General features: G+C 40.8%; 1 protein-coding gene across 8 annotated transcripts in view; it reads right to left on the bottom strand.

Moving 5' to 3' along the window:
* Positions 1–22,927, bottom strand: part of CC2D2A (coiled-coil and C2 domain containing 2A) — a 445,922-nt gene that overhangs the window by 288,621 nt on the left and 134,374 nt on the right. For all 8 annotated transcript variants that reach the window (XM_070757365.1, XM_070757366.1, XM_070757359.1 and 5 more), the window contains one exon: positions 22,789–22,895. In XM_070757365.1, the coding sequence (XP_070613466.1) occupies positions 22,789–22,895 (107 nt within the window). The remainder of the gene's footprint in view (positions 1–22,788; positions 22,896–22,927) is intronic.

The raw sequence follows: 22,927 nt of genomic DNA, 5'->3' as shown, positions 1-22,927 counted from the left end.
CTCAAAAAGAGGATAAATCAGCATCTAAAAAACAATAACTTATTGGACCCAAATCAGCATGGCTTTACTGAAGGCAAATCGTGTCAGACTAATCTCATTGAGTTCTTTGACTATGTCACAAAGGTGTTGGATCAAGGTGGTGCCGTGGATATTGCCTATCTGGACTTCAGCAAAGCCTTTGATACGGTTCCACATAAAGAGCTGATAGATAAATTAGTGAAGATTGGACTTAATCCCTGGATAGTTCAGTGGATTTCAAGCTGGCTGAAGCATAGACATCAGAGAGTTATTGTTAATGGCGAGTATTCTGAGCAGAGACAGGTTACAAGCGGTGTGCCACAAGGGTCTGTTCTGGGTCCTATTCTTTTTAATATGTTTGTGAGTGACATAGGGGAAGGTTTGGTAGGGAAGGTTTGCCTATTTGCCGATGACTCTAAAGTGTGCAATAGGGTTGATATTCCTGGAGGGGTCTGTAATATGGTAAATGATTTAGCGTTACTAGATAAATGGTCAAAGCAATGGAAACTGCAGTTTAATGTTTCCAAATGTAAAATAATGCACTTGGGGAAAAGGAATCCTCAATCTGAGTATTGCATTGGCAGTTCTGTGTTAGCAAAAACTTCAGAAGAGAAGGATTTAGGGGTAGTGATTTCTGACAGTCTCAAAATGGGTGAGCAGTGTGGTCGGGCGGTAGGAAAGGCAAGTAGGATGCTTGGCTGCATAGCTAGAGGTATAACAAGCAGGAAGAGGGAGATTGTGATCCCCTTATATAGAGCGCTGGTGAGACCACATTTGGAGTACTGTGTTCAGTTCTGGAGACCTCACCTACAAAAAGATATTGACAAAATTGAATGGGTCCAAACACGGGCTACAAGAATGGTGGAAGGTCTTAAGTATAAAACATATCAGGAAAGACTTAATGAACTCAATCTGTATAGTCTGGAAGACAGAAGGAAAAGGGGGGGACATGATCGAAACATTTAAATATGTTAAAGGGTTAAATAGGGTTCAGGAGGGAAGTGTTTTTAATAGGAAAGTGAACACAAGAACAAGGGGACACAATCTGAAGTTAGTTGGGGGAAAGATCAAAGGCAACATGAGAAAATATTATTTTACTGAAAGAGTAGTAGATCCTTGGAACAAACTTCCAGCAGACGTGGTTGGTAAATCCACAGTAACCGAATTTAAACATGCCTGGGATAAACATATATCCATTGTAAGATAAAATACAGGAAATAGTATAAGGGCAGACTAGATGGACCATGAAGTCTTTTTCTGCCGTCAGTCTTCTATGTTTCTATATTTTGTGTAATTATTTCTTCTCTGCTTTTTAGTTTACAGGTTGCATCTAATATTTCTTTATACTTAATTTTTTTGTCATTTCTATTGTATTTGGCTTCCATTGTGGATATCCAATTTGGTATTTTTATATAATGTTTCTGTCTGATTTCTTTCCATGTTTTCAATAAAGATTGTCTAATTAAATGTCTGTTGAAATATTTTGGTATTTTATCTCCTATGTCCCATAGATAAGCGTGCCAGCCTTTCCCTAAATCATGGCCTTCCAATTGTAAAATTCGTTTATTGTCTAGATTGATCCATTCTTTTATCCACATCAATGAAGCTGCTTTATAGTACATTTTGCAATCTGGCATTCCAAATCCCCCTCTACTCTTTATATCTTGTAAATCTTTATTCTTGGTTTTTTGCCTTGCCATATGAATTTAGATATTATTTTATTTAATTCGGTGAAAAAATTGGAGTCCAGTTTTATTGGGATGATTTGAAATAGGTATAGAAATTTAGGAAGTATATTCATTTTAATAGACGCTATTCTTCCTATCAATGATAGTTGTAGGTTCCCCCATTTTCCTAATTCTACTTTGGTTTGATTTACTAATTTTGATAAGTTATCTTCTTTTATTGATGAGCATCTGTTAGTTAAATTTATTACTAAATATTTAATTTTCTTTGTGTTAGTGAATCCTAATTTAATTTCTAATTCCTTATTTTGCTTATTCATCATATTTTTAGTCATGAATTTTGTTTTCTGTTTATTAATTTTTAAGCCTGCTGCCTCTTCATATTCTTCTATTTTTCCAATTAAATATTGTCCCGTTTCTAATGGTTCTTCTAAGAAAAATACTAAATCATCCGTGAAAGCCTGTAATTTATACTCCTCTTTTTTATTTTTGTTCCTTTGATGTTGCTATCTTTGCAAATCTTATTTAGCAAAGTTTCAAGTACTAATATGAAGAGCAAAGTAGATAGCGGGCATCCTTGTCTAACTCTTTTGTTTATTTGAAATATTTTGGTCGTTTCATTGTTAACAATTACTTTGGCTTTCTGGATGGTATATATATTATCTATTAGTTGTTCAAATTTGGTGCCAAATTTTTTCATATATTGCCAATTCACATTGTCAAAGGCTTTCTGTGCATCCCAAAAGCTCAATGCTATTTGTTTTTCTGGATGTGCTTCGTAATATTCAATTATATCCAGTACAATTCTTGTATTATTACCAATTTGTCTCGTTGGTAGATGTTGTGGTTCAGCCTGGGACCCCTCCGGGAATGGCTGATTTGCTGTCGGCTTCCAGCTCAGAGGGAGAGGCTGAGGACCAGGAGGTGCAGACTGACGAGGAAGCGGAATCCCAGGCTGAAGAAGAAGGACAGCCAGAGTTCCACCAGGGGGAGCTCTCCCCAGCAAGCAGCCTGGATTCCCTGGGGGAAGATGCTCATGACATCATAGATATGCGACAAAGGAGAGCTAATCAGAGACGAACTCAATTGGCTAGGTATTTCCAGCATTAGAGGTCACAGCTGGGTTTGGGTGTGGTGCTTGGGAAAGGATAAAAGGCGGCCCCACCCTTCCTGGCTTGTGGAGTTTTATCTTGGAGATTCGTGAGACCTGTCTGTGAACTTTGGTGGCTACAATCCTGGTTTGTGCCTTGGACTATTGAAACCTTGGGGGGGGGTGCCAGCAAGAAGCTTGTGAAATTGACTGGACATCAGGACCCTGTTGTAACGTATTGTAACCTGTCTGCTGTGAAGACAGGTTTTCCTTTGTGCTTATTTTTTCCTGCTATAAAATACTTTTGGATTTTACCAGAGTGTCTGGCTGTTTTTTCAGTGGGTGTGGAGGTCTGGGAAAACCCAGACAGAACAGAATAAAACTCCACCAACCACCAGACACCTGGTGCTCATTTTGGAGGGGTGGTTTGGTTGTTTTGTTCCTTGCTCTTTGCTGCTGGTTCCTGGTTGGACTTCTTTTGTTTGTCGGCTTCCTGTTTTTGCCTGTCACCATGGATGTTTCTGCAGCTGACATGCAGGCTGTCTTTGCAGAGTTGCGAGGGGACATTGCTCACTTGACCCAGACAGTCTTGTTATTACAACGTCAAGTGGAGGTTTTGTCCCAGGCGGCCCCACCCCAGGCGGCACCTGTGGTACCACCTCCAGCACCTTTGCCCAGAAGGAAATGTTTTTTGGCGATGCCGGAAAAGTTCTGGGGGGACCGGCGGCTGTTTTCTGCGTTCCAGAGCCAGGTGCAGCTTTTTATCAACGCGCAGATGATGCACTTCCCAGGGGATGACCACAAGGTGGCGTTTCTGTGCAGTTTATTGGCTGGCCCTGCAGCGTCGTGGGTGGCACCTTACCTGGCCCGGGATGATCCGCTACTCCAGGACTACAATGCTTTTTGTGACTTGCTGCGTCACCAATTTGCGGACCCGGTGCAGGAACAAACGGCCACGCGGGCGCTGAAGCAATTACGCCAGGGTTCGCGCCCCCTGGTGGACTATATGGCTGACTTTAGGTCTCTGGCCGGGCAAGTCCAGTGGAACGAGGCTGCCCTGATCGAGGCCTTTCAAGATGGACTATCCGACACGATGTTGGACGCCTTAGTGCATGAGGTGATGCCCGGCACGTTGGACGGTTTGGAGCGGCATTGCTTGGCAATAGAGGCCAGGCTGTTGGCCAGGGAAGTCCGTCGAGCGGGACGGTCCAACCCCCGTGCATCAGGCGTCCCGCCGACACCTGTTTCGCGGCGGGGGTTGTCAACCGTAAGCACCCCGGCTCCGGTCCCTGCGCCCCGACGTTTTTCACCAGCGCTGCCTCCACGCTTGATGGATCGTGTTGCTGCCGGGGAGCCGATGGACGTAAGTTACGCCCGACCCCGACAGACCCCGGAGGAACGAGGGCGTCGGCGGGCAGCTGGGTTGTGCTTCTATTGTGGGGCCCCGGGACATTTTGCTGTCGTTTGTCCCCACAAGAGGCGGAGCACCGTGGCTGCCGTCGTTCCTGTACCCTACAGCCCTCCCGTGCTTCCCATGGCGTCCCCTGTGCAGTTACAGGAGACAACCCCTGGTGTCCCCGTTCCTGCCCTGAACTCTCCGATGGCGGGGCCTTCGTCTGGATGTCCTCCGTCGCCGGAACGATCGGGAAACGAGGGGGGCCCGGCTTGGTGGCAACACTAGGTCGGGCGGGGATCCCACTTTCGTCTGACTCCACGACTCCCGAATTTGGACCGTTTCGACACCTGACGCTTGCGGTGACTTTGCATATCGCGCAACGGACTCGGACTTACCCCGCGTTGGCCCTTGTGGATTCGGGGGCGACGACGAACTTCTTAGACGAAGCCTTTGCCCAACGTCATTCCTTGCCCCTTTGTCCTGTTACCCCGCCATTAACTGTGGAGACTATCGATGGGCGGGTTTTGTTGGCTGGTCCCATCCGTTTCCAGACCCTGCCGGTGCGGATGTGCATCGGAACTCATGAGGAGGCCCTACAGTTTTATGTTACCAAGGGGCTTCATTTTCCCCTCGTGTTGGGGTTGTCATGGCTGCGTGCACATGACCCACAGGTGGTGTGGTCTCAGAACTTGGTCACCTTCTCCAGTTTGCAGTGCGTGGACCATCACCGACATGTGTGCGCAGCCCACGGCCCAGTAGTTCCCGCGATTCAATTACCCCGTTGCCTCGAGGAATTCGCCGATGTGTTCAACGAAAAAGAGGCGGATCGGCTACCACCACATCGGACGTATGACTGTGCCATTGACCTGCTCCCTGACGCCAAGCTCCCGGCTGGTCGTTTGTACTCCATGTCCGAGCCGGAGCTTGTGGCTCTCAAGGAGTTTGTGGAAAAGAATCTGGCCAAGGGATTTATTCGGCCATCCAAGTCCCCTTTGTCTGCCCCTGTTTTGTTCGTGAAAAAGAAAACAGGCGATCTTCGCCTCTGCTGTGACTATCGCCGCCTTAACGCCATCACAGTGCGGAATAGGTACCCCTTGCCCTTGATCCCTGAACTCATGGACCGGTTGCGGACGGCAACGGTATTCACCAAAATCGATTTGCGCAGTGCGTATAATTTGGTCCGGATGCGGGCCGGGGATGAGTGGAAGACAGCGTTTGGCACGCGTTACGGCCACTTTGAATATACAGTGATGCCATTTGGCCTCACCAACGCCCCGGCCGTGTTTCAACATCTGATGAACGACGTGTTCCGGGACATGTTGGACCATTTTGTGGTGATTTACCTTGATGACATTTTAGTGTATTCCCCGAACCATGCCTTGCATTTGACCCATTTGCGCCGGGTCCTGCTCCGGTTGCGGGAGCAGCAGTTGTATGCCAAGCTGGAGAAGTGCCAATTCTTCCAGACTACCGTCGAATTCCTGGGGCACATTTTATCTCCAGGTGGCATTTCCATGGACCCGAACAAAGTGGCCGCACTTCAGTCTTGGCAACCTCCACGACGGGTGAAAGACGTACAACGTCTTTTGGGGTTTGCAAACTACTATCGGGCTTTTGTTCCGGGGTATGCCACGTTAACCACGCCCTTGACTCGGTTGTTACAAAAACAAGTCCCATTTGGTTGGGGGGAGGCGGAACAGCGGGCTTTTGATGCCCTGAAAGCGGCGTTCATGGCGGAACCGCTTCTGCGCCATCCTGATCCCGCTCAGCCGTTTGTGTTAGAAACCGACGCTTCAGATGTAGCGGTTGGCGCAGTGCTTCTCCAAGCCCATCGGCCCGGTGACATGTTGTTTCCGTGTGCCTACTTCTCCCGGAAGCTGTCTCCCTCGGAAAGGAACTATACTATTTGGGAGAAGGAACTTTTAGCGGTGAAGGCCGCCTTTGAGCATTGGCGGCATTACCTGGAGGGGGCCCGTCATCAAATCGAGGTACGGACGGATCACCGGAACCTTGAGTATTTGCAGACGGCCCGGAAATTAAACCAGAGACAGATCCGCTGGTCTTTCTTTTTCGCGCGGTTCAATTTCCGCATCAGGTACACTCCCAGTGCCCAGAACCCCCGAGCGGATGCCTTGTCGCGCAAGCCAGAATACACGCACCCGAAGGAGCTGGCCCCTCTGCAGACAGTGTTACCCCCTGCAGCTTTGGCTGCCACTCAGGACCCAGTAGACTTGCGTCACCGTTTACGGGAGGCGCAGCGCGAGGATGGGTTTGTAGCGCAGAGAGTGCGGGAGTTAACACCCAATTCCCCATGGACGTTTCAAGACGGTCTGCTTCGGTACCGGGGGCAGCTGTATGTTCCCGCCGGCCCAGTGAGAGGGTTGATTATGACCCAGTGTCATGACTGTCCAGTGGCGGGGCCTTTTGGTCTGTTTAAAACATTGGAGCTAGTCTCTCGGACATTCTGGTGGCCACGCCTCCAAGATGATGTGCGTTCCTATGTGGCCACCTGTGTCCAGTGTCGTACGGCCAAGGGGGTGACTGGAGCCCCACCGGGATTACTGCAACCTTTGCCCACGCCTGAGAGACCCTGGGGTGCCGTGTCCATTGACTTTGTCACTCATTTGCCTTCCTCTGCTCGTTTCACGGTAGTCATGGTGGTGATGGACATGCTCACCAAGATGGTGCATTTTGTCCCTTGCACTAGGGTGCCCACTGCCCAACTCACGGCTCAAATGTTTATTAGTCACGTGTTTCGGTTACATGGGCTTCCGGATCGAGTGGTCTCTGATAGGGGCACACAATTCACAGCCCGGTTTTGGCGGGAATTGATGTCGGCCCTGAATGTGTCCGTATGCCTCGCCTCGACGCAGCACCCCCAGACCGATGGCGGTACAGAAAAAGTGATCGGGATATTGGAACAATACCTGCGGTGTGTAGTGGCGGATCGCCAGACGGATTGGTCCCGGTTTATCCCTGTAGCGGAGTTCGCTTTCAACAATTCCCGTCACTCATCGACCCGGCTCACGCCCTTTTTCGCAAATTATGGATTTCACCCTCGCTTCTTTCCCTTGACCCTCCTAGATTCCCCGGTGCCTGCTGCTGAGGACTTTCTCTCAGAGCTGCAGGCGGTTCACGAGATGGTGAAGAGATACCTGAATAAAGCCAAGGAGGACTACAAGAGGGTGGCTGATCGCTCCAGACGGGATGTGCCCCCCTTGGTGGTGGGGGATCAGGTGTGGTTGTCCACGAAATATGTAGCCTCTGAATTACCCCGGCACAAACTAGATCCCCGGTTCCTGGGTCCTTTTCCCGTTGAGCGGGTGATTAATCCGGTGGCTTACCGGCTCACCCTGCCGGACAACTTGCGGGTTCACCCTGTGTTTCACCGTTCGCTGCTAGTCCCTGTCCCTCCCGATTGTCCGCTCCGTCCCAATGTTCCCGTGTTTCCTGCCCCGTGTGTTCGTGATCACCTCCCTGAAGCTATGGTACATGACGTTGTGGATTCCCGTTGGGTGGATGGGTGTTTCCAGTACAAGGTGCAATGGGTAGAGGGGGATCTGGATGATTGCTCCTGGGTGGAAGCGGCGTTGTTGGACGCTCCCGATCTTCTTCGGGCTTTTCACGCCCAGTTCCCTCAGAAACCGCGTCCTCTCCGCTGGCAGGTGGGGAGGGGCCTTCCGCGGGGGGATGGTGTTGTGGTTCAGCCTGGGACCCCTCCGGGAATGGCTGATTTGCTGTCGGCTTCCAGCTCAGAGGGAGAGGCTGAGGACCAGGAGGTGCAGACTGACGAGGAAGCGGAATCCCAGGCTGAAGAAGAAGGACAGCCAGAGTTCCACCAGGGGGAGCTCTCCCCAGCAAGCAGCCTGGATTCCCTGGGGGAAGATGCTCATGACATCATAGATATGCGACAAAGGAGAGCTAATCAGAGACGAACTCAATTGGCTAGGTATTTCCAGCATTAGAGGTCACAGCTGGGTTTGGGTGTGGTGCTTGGGAAAGGATAAAAGGCGGCCCCACCCTTCCTGGCTTGTGGAGTTTTATCTTGGAGATTCGTGAGACCTGTCTGTGAACTTTGGTGGCTACAATCCTGGTTTGTGCCTTGGACTATTGAAACCTTGGGGGGGGGGTGCCAGCAAGAAGCTTGTGAAATTGACTGGACATCAGGACCCTGTTGTAACGTATTGTAACCTGTCTGCTGTGAAGACAGGTTTTCCTTTGTGCTTATTTTTTCCTGCTATAAAATACTTTTGGATTTTACCAGAGTGTCTGGCTGTTTTTTCAGTGGGTGTGGAGGTCTGGGAAAACCCAGACAGAACAGTAGAAAACCATTCTGATCTATATGTATAATTTTGTTTAGTATTTTTTTTAACCTTTCTGCTAGCATTGAAGTGAAAATTTTGTAATCTGTGTTTAGGAGGGCAATTGGTCTATAGTCGCTGACTTGGTTTGTATTGGCACCTTATTTCGGAATCATGGTGATATATAGTGAACCCTCGAGTTTCGCGTCCTCAAGGATCGCGAAAGGGCTATTTCGCTAGTTTGCAACCCGGAAGTAAACTCCACCATCTGCGCATGCGTGCCCTTCCACGCATGCGTAGATGGTGGAGTTTCCCCGCCGGGCAGAGGCTTCCCTGGGTCTTCCCCCTCTTGCCCCGGTAAGACCCCAGCGGCGGTGGGCTGGAGCGCGAGCTTGGGGCACCCTAGCTCCGCTTCCCAGCTGGGAAGCGGAGCCGGCAACAGCGTGGGTGGGCGCGCGGCGCGCGTGAGCTTGGGGCAGCCTAGCTCCGCTCCCCAGCTGGGAAGCGGATCTAGGGAGTCCCCACCACGCGCCCGTTGCTGGGGAAAGCGCGCGCGCTTGGGAACATCCCAGCTTCGCTCCCCAGCTGGGAAGCGGATCTAGGGAGTCCCCACCGCGCGCGCGTTGCTGGGGAAAGTGCGCGAGCTTGGGAACATCCCAGCTTCGCTCCCCAGCTGGGAAGCAGATCTAGGGAGTCCCCACCGCGCGCGCGTTGCTGGGGAAAGCGCGCGCGCTTGGGAACATCCCAGCTTCGCTCCCCAGCTGGGAAGCGGATCTAGGGAGTCCCCACCGCGCGCGCGTGAGCTGGGATGTTCCCAAGCGCGCGCGCTTTCCCCAGCAACGCGCGCGCGGTGGGGACTCCCTAGATCCGCTTCCCAGCTGGGGAGCGAAGCTGGGATGTTCCCAAGCGCGCACGCTTTCCCCAGCAATGCGCGCGCGGTGGGGACTCCCTAGATCCGCTTCCCAGCTGGGGAGCGGAGCTGGGATGTTCCCAAGCGAGCGGGCACCCAGGGAAGCCGTTGCACGAGCAACGGGGTGGGCGGGCGAAGGGCGGGCGGCAGTAGAAGCAAAAACACCATCTGCGCACGCGCAGATGGTGTTTTTACTTCCGCACCGCTACTTCGCTAAAAATCGATCATCGCGTGGGGTCCTGGAACGGAACCCTCGCGATGATCGAGGGTTCACTGTATGTCTCTTTCCATGTTTGAGGTATTTTAGCTTTCAATATTGCTTCGTTGTAAATTTCTAATTGTAATTGTTCTAGGGGCTCTCCAAAACACTTATAATATTCCCCCGGGGAACCATCCGGACTTGGCGATTTGTTACTTTTTTGTTTTTTAATTGCATTTTGAAGCTCTATTGCAGTGATCTATTTAAAATTTCCCTATGTTCTTCCTTTATTTCCATCACATTGTTCTGTAGCAAGTATTTATCTATTTTAGTTCTATCAATTTCCTCTTGTGTATATAATTTCTCATAATATTCTAAAATAATTTCTTTTAATCTTTCTTCATTATGCTGTAATTTTCCTTCTGCATCAATTAATTGATGTATCATTCTGTTTTCCGTTTCCTTTTTAATTTTATATGCCAGCCATCTGCCCGGTTTATTTGCGTTTTCAAAAAACGTTTGCCTAGCAAATTTGATATTCTGACTATACTCTTGTTGATCTAGTAGGTTTAGCTCATATTTGTAGCCCATTAGAGATTCATATACAGTGATACCTCATCTTACAAACCCCTTGTCATACAAACTTTTCGAGATACAAACCCGGGGTTTAAGATTTTGTTGCCTCTTCTTCCAAACTATTTTCACCTTACAAACCCAAGCTGCCACCACTGGGATGCCCCGCCTCCGGACTTCTGTTGCCAGTGAAGCACCCGTTTTTGCACTACTGGGATTTCCCTGTGGCTCCCCTCCATGGGAAACATCACCTCCAGTGATTCCTGGTGTTGTTTTTCTAATTTTTTAATATTCTCCGTTAACGTATTGTGTTTCTGTCTTCTCTTTTTATTCCTGCCTATATTGCATGCTATGGTAATACCTCTTGTGTAGGCTTTGAGAGTATCCCAAAGATTTTGAATAGTTGTTGGTTGTTTCTGATTTTCTTCCAAAAAGAAGTTACTCTCTTTTGTAATTCTTATAGTATATTCTTCCTCTAGTAGTGTGTGGGGGTTTAATTTCTATCTTTTATTATTGTTTTTATTCCCTTTCCAGATCACAACTAATGGGTTGTGGTCCGCCCAAATATTTGTATCTATTTCAACTGCTTCAATATCCCGTAGCATTTCATTACTTGTCCAGACCATATCTATCCTTGAGTAAGATCCATGTGGTGTTGAATAGAAAGTGCATTGCTTTTTGATTGGATGTGTTAGCCTCCATAAGTCTGCCAAATTTAATTCTTCTACCATATCTTTAAATGTATTTGGCAATGTGGTTCTATTTATATTTTTATTTTTACCTGTAATGTAATATTTATTTTTATCTGATTCCATTATAGTCTCCTATTATGCAAATATTTTTGTTCTCCAAAGTCAATATTTTATCATGTAATTTCTTATAGAATTCTTTTTGTTTTTTGTTTGGGGCGCATATGTTTATTAAGTTTTGCTTTTCATTTAATTTAATTTCTGTTATCAAAAATCTTCCTTTTGGGTCTGAATAGGTTTCTTTTGCTGTTATTTCTTTTTTAATATATGTTGTTACTCCTTTCTATTTTTTGTTTCCTAATGATGTGTATAAAATCCCTAATTTTGGATTCTCTAAGTATTTTTTTCTGTTTCTTTTATATGTGTAGATAGGTTAGGTTAGGTTAGGTTTATTGGATTTATATGCAGATATTTATAATATCTGCTTTTTCTTTGATTAGTTTTGTATATACTTTTCTTCTTTTTTCCTAAGTATTTTTCCTTTAAAATTTATCGAAATTAATTTGATTTCTTTATTCATTCATTTGGTTTGTTATTTCTTTTAATTATTTTCCTTCTTATTTATTTTTTACTTGTTAGCTTTTGTTGCTATTTGTGTTCTAGTCCTTACTCCCTCCTCTCTCTGAACTTGGTCTTCTACTTCTTTGGGTCTTTCCTTTTCTTCCTCTTCCCTCTCTTCCTGTCTATCACTCTTGGCTCATGCCTTCTAATCTATCTTCACTTTCTGTCTCCGTTATTTCCTCTATGTCTTGTCATTGCTCGTTTACTTCTTGCGCCCTTTCTATGGTGTCTACTTTAATCCTCCTCCCCTCCCTGGTTATTATCATTCCTTCTGGAATGATCCATCTGAAATTTAAATGCTTTTTATTTAAAGTAGCTGCCAAGAATTTGTAATCGTTCCTTTGCTCGCTGACTCTTCTAGGGACTTGTTTAAGTAGGTTAATATCCCTTCCCTTGTATGACCAAATCTTCCCTCTGGTGGCCATGAAAATACTATCCCTTATCTCTTTTCTTGCGAATCTAACATGCATTTCCCTGGGCAAGTGATGGTGCCTGGTATAATTTGTTTGTATTTCACTTTTAATTTTGTTTTTATCTTTTTGGAGTATTTCTCCTATCATCTCCTCCATTCTATCTTCTTTTTTTAATAAAATTTTTATTACATATATACACATTTACACAAATAAAATAAATGGTATAAATCATGACTTGAAACAATGCCAAATTAACACATACTAACAAACAGACAAAAAAAAAGAATAATTCTAATAATATAATTAATTACTTATTTAAGTACACTAAACAATAATGACAATAACAATTAACATATAACATAATATATAATATTTATACTTAAATTCCCTTGAAAGGGTAAGTTATAAATCATCATATAGATTTAAATTATCTTCTGGTGAAGTATATCATAACATCAGTATCTACCATTTTCTCTTTTAGGTTGTCCATATTTTTTAAATCATTTTTGTTTTCTTAACCACCTTCATTCATTCATATTTAATTTATTTAAATTCATACAAATCTTCCCTAAAAATTACTGTATCTTTTGTAATTTGTCATATCAAATAAAAAGGATATAAAGTATTATTATTGTTTTATTTCAATTTAAGTTTTTGTTTCTTCTCTTAAACCAATTATAGAAGTATTTCCAAGTTTTATAATGCTCGGATTCTTCTTTGTTTTTTAATTTGAGTGTTAATGCATCTGATTCTCCTCAATCTAGAATTTTTTTTAATATCAAATCATCATCTGGAGGTTTGGGTTGTTTCCATTATTGAGCAATTGCCATCCTAGTTGCAGTCAATATGTGTATTAATAAATAATATTTATTTTTATCTATTTTTTGGTCTATAATCCCAAGGAGGAACGCTTCGGGTCTTCTATTTATCTTAATTTGTAATATTTCTTTTATCCATTTTTGTATTTTAATCCAAAAAAATTTTATTATTGGGCAAGTCCACCAAATGTGGTATATAAGCCCCCTTTTCTTTACATCTCCAACATTTTGGATTTATTCCTTTATACATTTGTGATAGTCTTGCCGGGGGGAGGTGCCATCGGTAGTACATTTTGTATATATTTTCTCTAAATGCTGTTGATCTCGTCAGCTTGTAGTTTTTAGTCCAAATTGTTTCCCATTTATTCAAACTTATACTATACCCAAAGTTTCTGCCCCAGCTGTGCATATTATTTTTAACAATATAATCCTCATTTTATAATTTAACATGTATCTATAAATTTTTGAAATCATTTTCTTATCTTGACTTAAGATTATTTTATCCAATTCTGTTTCTTTAATTTGAATCTCTTTTCTTTTCCCTTCTTGATATTTTGATTTTATTAAGTTATACGTCCACCAATCCATTTTTATTCCAGTTTCTTCTAATTGTTCTCTTGTTTTTAATTCCCCATTTCTCTCCAATATTTGGTAATAATTAAGCATTTTGTTTAGCTCTCTCGAATTTGGATATATTATCGCCTCCATGCTAGAATACCATTTCGGGATTTGAGGATAATACATTTTTTAAATTTTAGTCCAGATTGTGTATAATGAATTCCTAATTATATGCTGTCTAAAGTAGCTATGTATTTTTTCTTTGTTATCCCATAAGAAGGCATGCCACCCAATCCTCAAGTCATGTCCTTCTAATATCAATAATCTTTTGTTTTCTAATTTGAACCATTCCCTCAGCCAATCCATAATCAATGCGTTATAATATATTTCGAAGTCAGGTAGCCCAAAACCTCCCTGTTTAACATTGTCTTGCATGTACTGAATTTTGATCCTAGGTTTTTTCCCGGCACAGACAAATTTTGTTATTATTCTGTTCAGTTTTTGAAAAAAGGTTTTTTTTGGGATTGTTCTGAATAAGTACAGTATTCTAGGTAAGATGGACATTTTAATTGTTGATATTCTACCAGTAAGTGAAATAGGTAATTTATTCCATTTTTCCAGTTTCGTTTGTATTTCTTTTATTAGGACTGTATAGTTATCTTCTTTTATTGTAGTTGCTTTTGATGATAGTTTTATTCCCAAATATTTAACTTTTTTTACGATTTGTAATTCTAATTTATCTTCTAATATTTTCTTCTCTATATTTGTTAAGTTTTTTGTCAATATTTTGGTTTTTTGTTTATTGATTTTTAACCCTGCTACTTTACCAAATTTAGTAATCTCTTTTAGTAAATTTTCACCTGATTCTATGGGGTTCTCTATATTAAATACTACATCGTCGGCAAATGCTTGAATCTTGTATTCCTGTCCCTTTAAATTCAACCCTTTGATGTTCTTATTTGATCGTATCTGTCTAAGTAAAATTTCTATAGCCAAAATGAATATTAAGGGGGAAAGCGGGCACCCCTGTCTTACTCCTTTTTCAATTTTTATATTCTCTGTTAATTGTCCATTTTGTATGACTCTTGCTGATTGTTTAGAATATACAGTGATCCCTCGATTATCGCGAGGGTTCCGTTCCAAGACCCCTCGCGATAATCGATTTTTCGCGATGTAGGGTTGCGGAAGTAAAAACACCATCTGCACATGCGCGCCCTTTTTCATGGCCGCGCATGCGCAGATGGTGGAGTTTGCGTGGGCGGCGGGGAAGACCCAGGGAAGGTTCCTTCAGCCGCCCAGCAGCTGATCTGCTCGGCAGCGCAGCAGCAGCGAGCAGACGAAGATCCGGGTTTCCCCTTTGCGTGGGCGGCGGGGAAACCCCGATCTTCGTCTGCTCGCTGCTGCTGCGGCCGCCCAGCAGCTGCAGCGCAGCAGCAGCGAGCAGACGAAGATCCGGGTTTCCCCGCCGCCCACGCAAAGGGGAAACCCCGATTCGGCTCCTCGCTGCTGCCATGCTGCCGAGCAGATCAGCTGCTGGGCGGCCGAAGGAACCTTCCCTGGGTCTTCCTCGCTGATACCCCCGCTCGCCCGCCCGCCGCCCGCCGCCCGCCAGCAAGAGGGGGAGAGATAGAAAAAGAGAGAGAAGGAAAGAAAGAGATGAGAGAGGGAGGAAGAGAGTGTGAGAGAGGAAGAAGCAAGAGAGAGAAAGAAAGATGAGAAAGGAAGGAAGGAAGAGAGTGACATCATCGGGTGGGAAAAATCGCGATATAGCGTTTCGCGAAGAACGAGATCGCGAAAATCGAGGGATCACTGTATTGTCCTAATTTCTCTTACAAATTTTTCTTTAAATTTCATCTTAATCAATTGGTTAATAAAGAAATTCCAGTTTAAGATATCAAACGCTTTATCCGCGTCCAAAAATATTAAGGCCAAATTTTTCCCTGGGTTTGCCTCGTAATATTCTAAAATATTTATTATGTTTCTCAAATTATTTTTAATATTTCTATTTGGTAGGAAACCATTTTGATCCGAATGTATTATTTCATTGATTATCGTTTTAAATCTTTCGGCTAATATTGTCGTAAAAATTTTATAATCAGAATTCAACAGTGCAATGGGTCTATATTGTTTCATTGAGTGTCTTTGTTCTGGGTCTTTTGATATTAATGTTATTAACCCCTCTTTCCAAGATTCGGGCATTGCTCCTTTATTTAGCACTTCATTTAGCATTTGCAACATTAATTTTTTAACTGGGTCGTACATTTTGTTTATAGAATTCGGCTGGTATTCCGTCTAACCCCGGTGTTTTATTATTGTTTTGTTTTTTGATTGCTAGCTCTAGTTCTGTCATCGTTATATCTTTGTCCATCCTGTTTATGTTACTCTCAGATATTTGTGGTATCTCGGTCTCATTTAAGTACAAATCTATATCTTCTTTTTTTATATCATCTTTCCTATATAGCTGTTGAAAGTAATTTTGAATTATCTTTTTTTTCTCTTCTATGTCAATTTGTTTTTCTCCTCTTTCATCGTCTAATTGTTGGATATATTTCTTCTCGGTCTGTTTTTTAATTTTATAAGCTAGCCACCTTCCCGGTTTGTTCGCATGTTCGAAATAGTTTTGTTTTACGGATCTTATTTTTTGGGCTATTTCCTCCTGCACTATCAAATTTATCTTATGTTTAATTAGTTCTCTTTTTTCTTTTAATTCCACTTTTTTTGGGTCTTTTATCCACTCGGCTTCTATTTGTTCTAGTTCTTTTTGATTTTCTTTCATCTCTTTGTTTTTGTTTTTATTTTTTTTGCTTGTATATGCTATTGTTATCCCTCTAATATAAGCTTTGGTTGTATCCCATATGTTTTGTATCGTTGTATCATTGTTCCAAATTTTTCCCAAAAATACGTCTAATTCTTTATTTATGAATTCTTTATATTTATTTTCTTGTATAGTTTTTGTGTTCATTGTCCATCTATTCTTCTTAATTTGGTTCCCTTTAATTGTAATACTTACTGGGTTGTGGTCTGCCCAAAAATTGGGTTCTATTTCTGCTGATGTGATCTCTTTTTCTAGCTCTATGTTTACCCATATCATGTCCAATCTGGACCATGATTTGTGGGGATTTGAATAATAAGTGTATTTATATTCATCTCTATGTCTTTCCCTCCATGTATCTTTTAGTTTGAATTCTTCTATAATATCTTTGAGTTCATCTGGTAACTCTTTTTCTTTTTATTCTTTTCTTTACCCTTATAGTCTTTATCATGATCTATTATTATATTAAAGTCTCCGACCACACAGATATTTCCTTTTTCAATTTTTATTATTTTTTGATACAACTTTTTGTAAAAGGTTTTTTGATCTTTGTTAGGAGCATATATCACAATTAAATTTGTTTTTTTTTTTAATTTCAATTTCTATGATGAGCATTCTACCCTCTTCGTTGCTATCAATTACTTTGGGATTTAACCAACTTTTAACATATATCGCAATTCCTCTTTTTTTCTCCTTAGCAAGGGATGTAAATAGTTTCCCCAATTTTGGGTTTTCCAATACTTTTTTATCCTTTTTTTAAATATTAACTTCTTGAAGGCACACAACATCTAAATTTTGTTTTATTAATTTTGCATATACTTGTTCTCTTTTTTGAGGAGAGTTCAACCCATTGATGTTCACCGAAAATAATTTAATCTCTTTGTCCATTCTGTGTTAACTATTTCGCTCTTTTACTACTTCTTAATTCTCTGTGGTTTCCTGTCTTTTCCTCTTTCCCTTTGCTGAGTTTGTCTGCCCTCTCTTCCTCTATCTCTCCCTCCTCCTGACTTGTTGTTTCTAATTCAGTACTGCTTTCCCCCTCTTTTTTCAAATGCTCTGAGATAAATTTATCCACTTGATCTAATGTTTCTATGTTTATTTTCTTCCCCTTCTACGTTATCATTACTCCATCTGGGACTAACCATCTAAACTGTATTTCATTCTTTATTAATTTATTTGTAAAATAGTGAAAGTCCCTCCTTCTTTCCCTGATTCTTTTTGGTATCTGTTTCAATACGATAATGTCCTTTCCTTTATAGGATAATACTCCTCTGGTATTTCTATATATCTCATCCCTCAGGGGTTTTTTGGTGAATCTAATGTGGACCTCTCTGGGGAGCTGGTGTCATCGTGCGTAATTGGTTTGCACCCAATACACCTCATCTACATGATTAATTAATTCGTTTTCATCTATTTTTAACTCCTCTGCAAAGATTTCTACTGCTGTTGCAAACAGATTTTCCCCTTTTTCTTCCGGAATGTTTTGTAATCTAAGATAGAAGGAAGCTTTTTCAAACTCCAACTGGGCAATGGCTGCTTCCAGATCTTTATTTACCCTTTTGAGTTCTTCCTCATTTTTAGTTAGTCTTAACTTATTCGCTTCTGTTGTCTCTTCCACCTGTTGTATTTTGATTTCCTGTTTATCTACTGTTTTTTTAACACCCTCTATTATAGTATTGATTTTGGCAAAATTCTCATTTACTTCCTCAAATCTTTTTTGTGTCTCTTGGTGATTTTTTATTATTGTTTCTTGAGTTTGATTTGAGGCTTCTTGCTGTTTTACCATAAACTCCTGAATTTTGTCTAAAGAATTTTGTAAGCTTTGTAGCAAGGGGGCCTGATCTTTGCTCTCTACTGTAGCAATATCAGAGGCTGAGGAAGATTTCTGCACTGCCGGTGATAATAGAGTTAAATTGCCTCTCTTCATTGATTTAGTTAAAGTTTGTTGAGTTGCCATTGGTAACAAATTTGTGTAAATATCAAACAATTTGTATAAGTATCAAACAATTAAACAATTAATTCAGTATCTAGTCAATCAATCAAGTCAATCTATAACAATTAATTCAATATCTAGTCAATCAATCAAATCAATCTATTCAAATAATTTGTTAACTAGTAGGACATATATATCCAACACAAAGAAAAAGGGAAGGGGATATTGTCAATATACTTGGTAGCTAATAAGTACGGTAGTAAAGAGGAGGAAAGAAACAAAATGGAAAAGTGGATAGATTTAGAAAGAAGGAAAGAGATATCAATATCAATACTTATAAATATTTCAATACTTAATCTAGCTTAATCTAACTTATTCTAACTTAAATTTAATATTTAACATTTAATATTTAATCAATATTTAATATTTAATTAATTAGTAGTTAAATATATCAATCCTTAATTCCTTAGGCAGTATTATGTGTAATCAGTTTTTCCCAAAAATATAGATCTAAATAATATAAATCCAATATAAATCAGTAAAATATCACATCAATTCATTAGTTAAATACATTAGTTAGAAATAATAATAATTAATAATAATAATAACTTTTAAGTTCATCTACTTATGTTCCAGTCCAATCTCTAGTATTTATCTTCTAATCCAGTCTTATATGTTATCTCCCAATATACAATCAAATTTCCATTTATTATTTCTTGGCTCCAATGTCTATCTTAGTTCAAATTAGTTCAGAGTGAGTCTGGTATTTCCGCAATGTTTATTCAGAGTTCAAGGCTTATAGTTTAAAGTCCAAAGTATTTGTATATGTTCCTAAGTTCCTACGGGAGAGATTGCTATAATAGCAGTAAAGCCGACTGAAGTAAGCTAATGATCTTATCTCTACAATGTCCTATGTTTCTTCTTATGTCTTTCGGGAGTTCAAACAAATGGGTGAACAAAAAGCAAATCCGGGATACAAGGAGAGGAAGCATAGATTTCCTTGGCATTGTTTATATGGTGACTGCTCCTGTCTCTGTAGTTCTGTGTTCCCGGAAAGAGAAAAAGGCTTAGTCATTCATACGTAACATCCGTTTCAGGATCCACATGGAGAGATTTTAAGTCTCGCAGATTCGTCTCTCTTTTCAAATATATGTTATTCACTACACCGTTATTTTTTACCCAATACTGCTTTTGCTGTTATATGTAGGTCCCTTGTTATTTCACCTTCCTCCGATTCACTCGTTCCGATCTCGTCAGCCTCCAATACTCCGATCCAATCCAATCTGGCTCACCATCCAGCGTCACACACCCAACCTCATGTCACCGCACGCCTTATTTTAAGCCTCCTGTCACTCAACCTCTCATTCGCCGCTTGTTTGACTTCGAGCTCCTCTGTCTTTCAATTTCTTACAGTTATTTCAAGCATATGAGAAGCCTCCAAATTAAAAAAAAAGGTATTTTGGTGTAGATACCGAAGCTCACCAATCTCTTTTCACTTCCTCCTCGATGTTTACGGAGCGGCCATGTCTCCGGGCCAGCAAACGCTGGCTTCTTTTTTGTCTGGTCCTGGCGGTTCAAAGGCTTGTTCCAATGTGAATTTGCGATTCTCACACCGGGCACAGCATAACCACCTCTTACGATACCCTTCTCTCCAGGATGGGCATCTGATTTTATACTAAAAAGACAAAAAAAGTCGTGCTGGAAGAGCAGCGGCTCACCCTCCAGCTCCGCATCGACCAAGCCCCGCCCCAGAAGTCCTCCATTCTATCTTCTATATCTTCCTCTTTTATTTCTACAATATTTTGGAACCTTAAGAAATAAGATGCCCTGTCCATTTCCAAATTTATTAATTGGTGTTTGAGTTCTTTGTGCAATTTGTTTGGTTTTTGTTCTACTTTTTCTATTTTTTTTCTCATTGTGCTCTGTCTTAAGTTCTACTGTTGTGGTTTGTTCTCCATGTTTTTTAATATTCCCTCTCATCAAGTGCACGCTATTATTTAATTTTAAGATGTCACACTTTAACTCAGCATGGTTCTGCATCAACATTTCCTGTAATTTAACCATCGTTTCTTGGATCGTATTTAATGTTAAATTCATGGTTTAACAATACAATGTTGTATACAATGTTGTATTCTGTTTTCATTGCTTTCTCGTGTGAATCTTCAATGATCTTCAATAGATCATTGGTTTGCTGGGGAAGCACCCCCAGTTGATTGTTACATGTTGTTTTCTATTTCCCTTTATGGTCACTCTGGTTGTACTGGTGTTTGACATTTCTTTTAATATCTTGTTTAGTTTTTCTAATATATTGAAAATTCTATTCCAAATCACCATTCACCATTTTTTTTTGGTAGTCTTTTCACTTCAATATTCTGTTATTTTTCAGCTTATAGAAATCAATAATTTTATATATAAAGATCTACATATACTTATAACTACACAATTTATAATTATGATTCTTGTTCTATTAATATTCAATAAGCAATAATATTGGTTTCAGTCTAATGACTAGTAAATATATAAATATGTATATAAATTGTATACGCAGTTAGAAAGTTGGAAATGTAGGAAGTAAAGATTAAATTGTAGATTATACATTCTTAAATTTAAACATCATTTATAAATATATCTAAACTCTATTAACTTTATTAAGTCTGTTAAATATATCTAAATATCTTAGCTATATATAGTATAGTTTACAGTTAAAGTTACAATGTACAATAGCAAGTATCTAAGTATCTATGTAAATAAGCAGTCAGTTATATAGTAACAGTTATATCAGCATGTGGGCTGGAATACTTTATAGTAGTTTCTTTGCTTAAAATCTGACAGGTGTCAAATGTCCTCTTTGCTGACTCTTGAGATTAATAAAAGTCTTAAATATACAGTAATGGTTTAGATGTACTGTATAGTAATGTCAGTAGTAGTTAATAGAAATTAAAGTGTCTTGGATTTATAAAAATAAAGGGATCATGTTTCCTCACATCTTACAAATTATTCAGCATTTTGAAATGTCCGCTGTCTTTCTGTGAAGTCACTTCCTCTTTCTTTCTCTCAAAGAAATCTTTCTTTAAAGTATCATGTTGTTGTAGTCTTTTAGTTTTTAAATCCAAACAAATCTGAACAAAACTGTATTTCTGTACCTTCTGTAGTGATTTACCATACTAAAATCACTCGCATAGCAGTTTCTCCGCCCGAGGTTTCTTTTACTCGCTTTTTCCTTTCGATCTCGGGCTTTCAACTCTCCGACACGTCCTCTCGCCTCCACCTCACGATCGCTCCCTCTTTTCCAAATTTTGGAGTTTTCTCACGCTACTGCAGACAGGTCTCCCCAGCGATTAATTAAATGGTTTTTAAGATCATTCTCCAATGCGATTCACCTGGATTCATAAAAGCCTCCTTCTTGAGCGGATCTCTGCGGCTTCAGACCGCCATGACAGATCAGGCAGATATTTCCGTCTTGGATAGGGAGGATACCCTCCACTCCAGCGGGTGAATGCCTTGTCACCCAGTTGCTCCTCTTTTCCCACTTAACCTTCAGTCTCCCTGCCTCGAAGGGTCTCCAAAAACGGAAAATAAAGCAGCCTTAGAGAGTGGAGGTCGCTCTCTTCCAGCTGCTATACCCCACATCACCACCGGAAGTCAAGCTGTTTCAAATTTCAATCACCTTAAATTAATTAGGCTTTAATAATTCAAATTTCTCCATATCTCCTCCATATCAATTTCCATGTATATTTATTAACCTTTCTTAGTAGTGAATGCCCATTAAAAAAGGACCTCTAAAGAAAAACCATAACTTCCAATAACGAAATCAAGGGGGGAAAAGCCAAATAGTATCTCATAATATCGCCAAATTAGCCAAATTACTAAACCTAATTAATAATAATTCCTTTATATAGGGATTATAAAAAGAAAAAAGAAAAACATAAAATTTAAAGATAAAAAGAATAAAAGAAAAGGGAAAGTGTGGAAAAAGAAAAGAACACCAAAAGAGAAAATGAAAAGACCAAACAAAAAAAAGGGAAGAAAAAGAGTAAATCAAAATAACACCATCAAAACTTACAAAACCTTAAAGTTCATCCATGGACCACTAAAATCCTCCAACCCACTCTATGCCATGAAGCTATAAATCTAGTAGCAAATGAATTCATCCTTCTCCATTATCTATATCCTGTGAAATCATCCTACCCTACTCTAATTTTATCGCTGTATACCCAGCAGAATCCACGTGCCCTATTTCTAGTTCTATCACTGCAAACCCAGCAGAATCATTATACCCTACTCTAGTATATATCACTGTAAACCCAGTGGAATCATCATGCCCTATTTCTTAAAAAAAGAAAGAAAAAAGAGAGGAGAAAAAAAAAACATCTAATAGCCCATTGGAATCAACTTCTAAGTATATTGCTGCATACCTAGCTAAATCTTCATGCCCTACTCTAATCTTATCGCTGCATACCCAGCGGAATCATCATGTCAAACTGATCACACTTCCTTTTTACTACCGCTCTAGTTGCTCCCAGAAATGGCGCATAAGAAAGGGTAAATAAATAAATAAAAGATGTTTTATCATAGCAAATTGTTACACAAAGAGGAATTTAGGAGAGAGTCAAAACCTTCTGCCGGCTGCCTATTATACAATTTAAATAAAACAAAAAGATCTGTCTTACAAAATAAATACTTGAAAGAGCTCATGGAAAAGAACCAAGAACCACTTTTTCAATTTTTTAAACTTACAGAGTGAATAATAGAGCAATTATTAATTTACTTACCTTATTTCAAGCTTATATTCAGTTATGCTTTGTTGGACTACTAAGTTTGGAATTCCATTTTCGGCAGTATCCAAAATATTTTGTAAAGCATTTCTGAGAGCATGAAGCTAGAAAATAAGCTTATAAATATTAATATGAT

The sequence above is a fragment of the Erythrolamprus reginae genome, chromosome 7 (genome assembly GCF_031021105.1).
Source record: "Erythrolamprus reginae isolate rEryReg1 chromosome 7, rEryReg1.hap1, whole genome shotgun sequence".
Lineage (NCBI taxonomy): Eukaryota > Metazoa > Chordata > Lepidosauria > Squamata > Dipsadidae > Erythrolamprus > Erythrolamprus reginae.
This window is presented reverse-complemented; position numbering and strand designations above follow the sequence as displayed.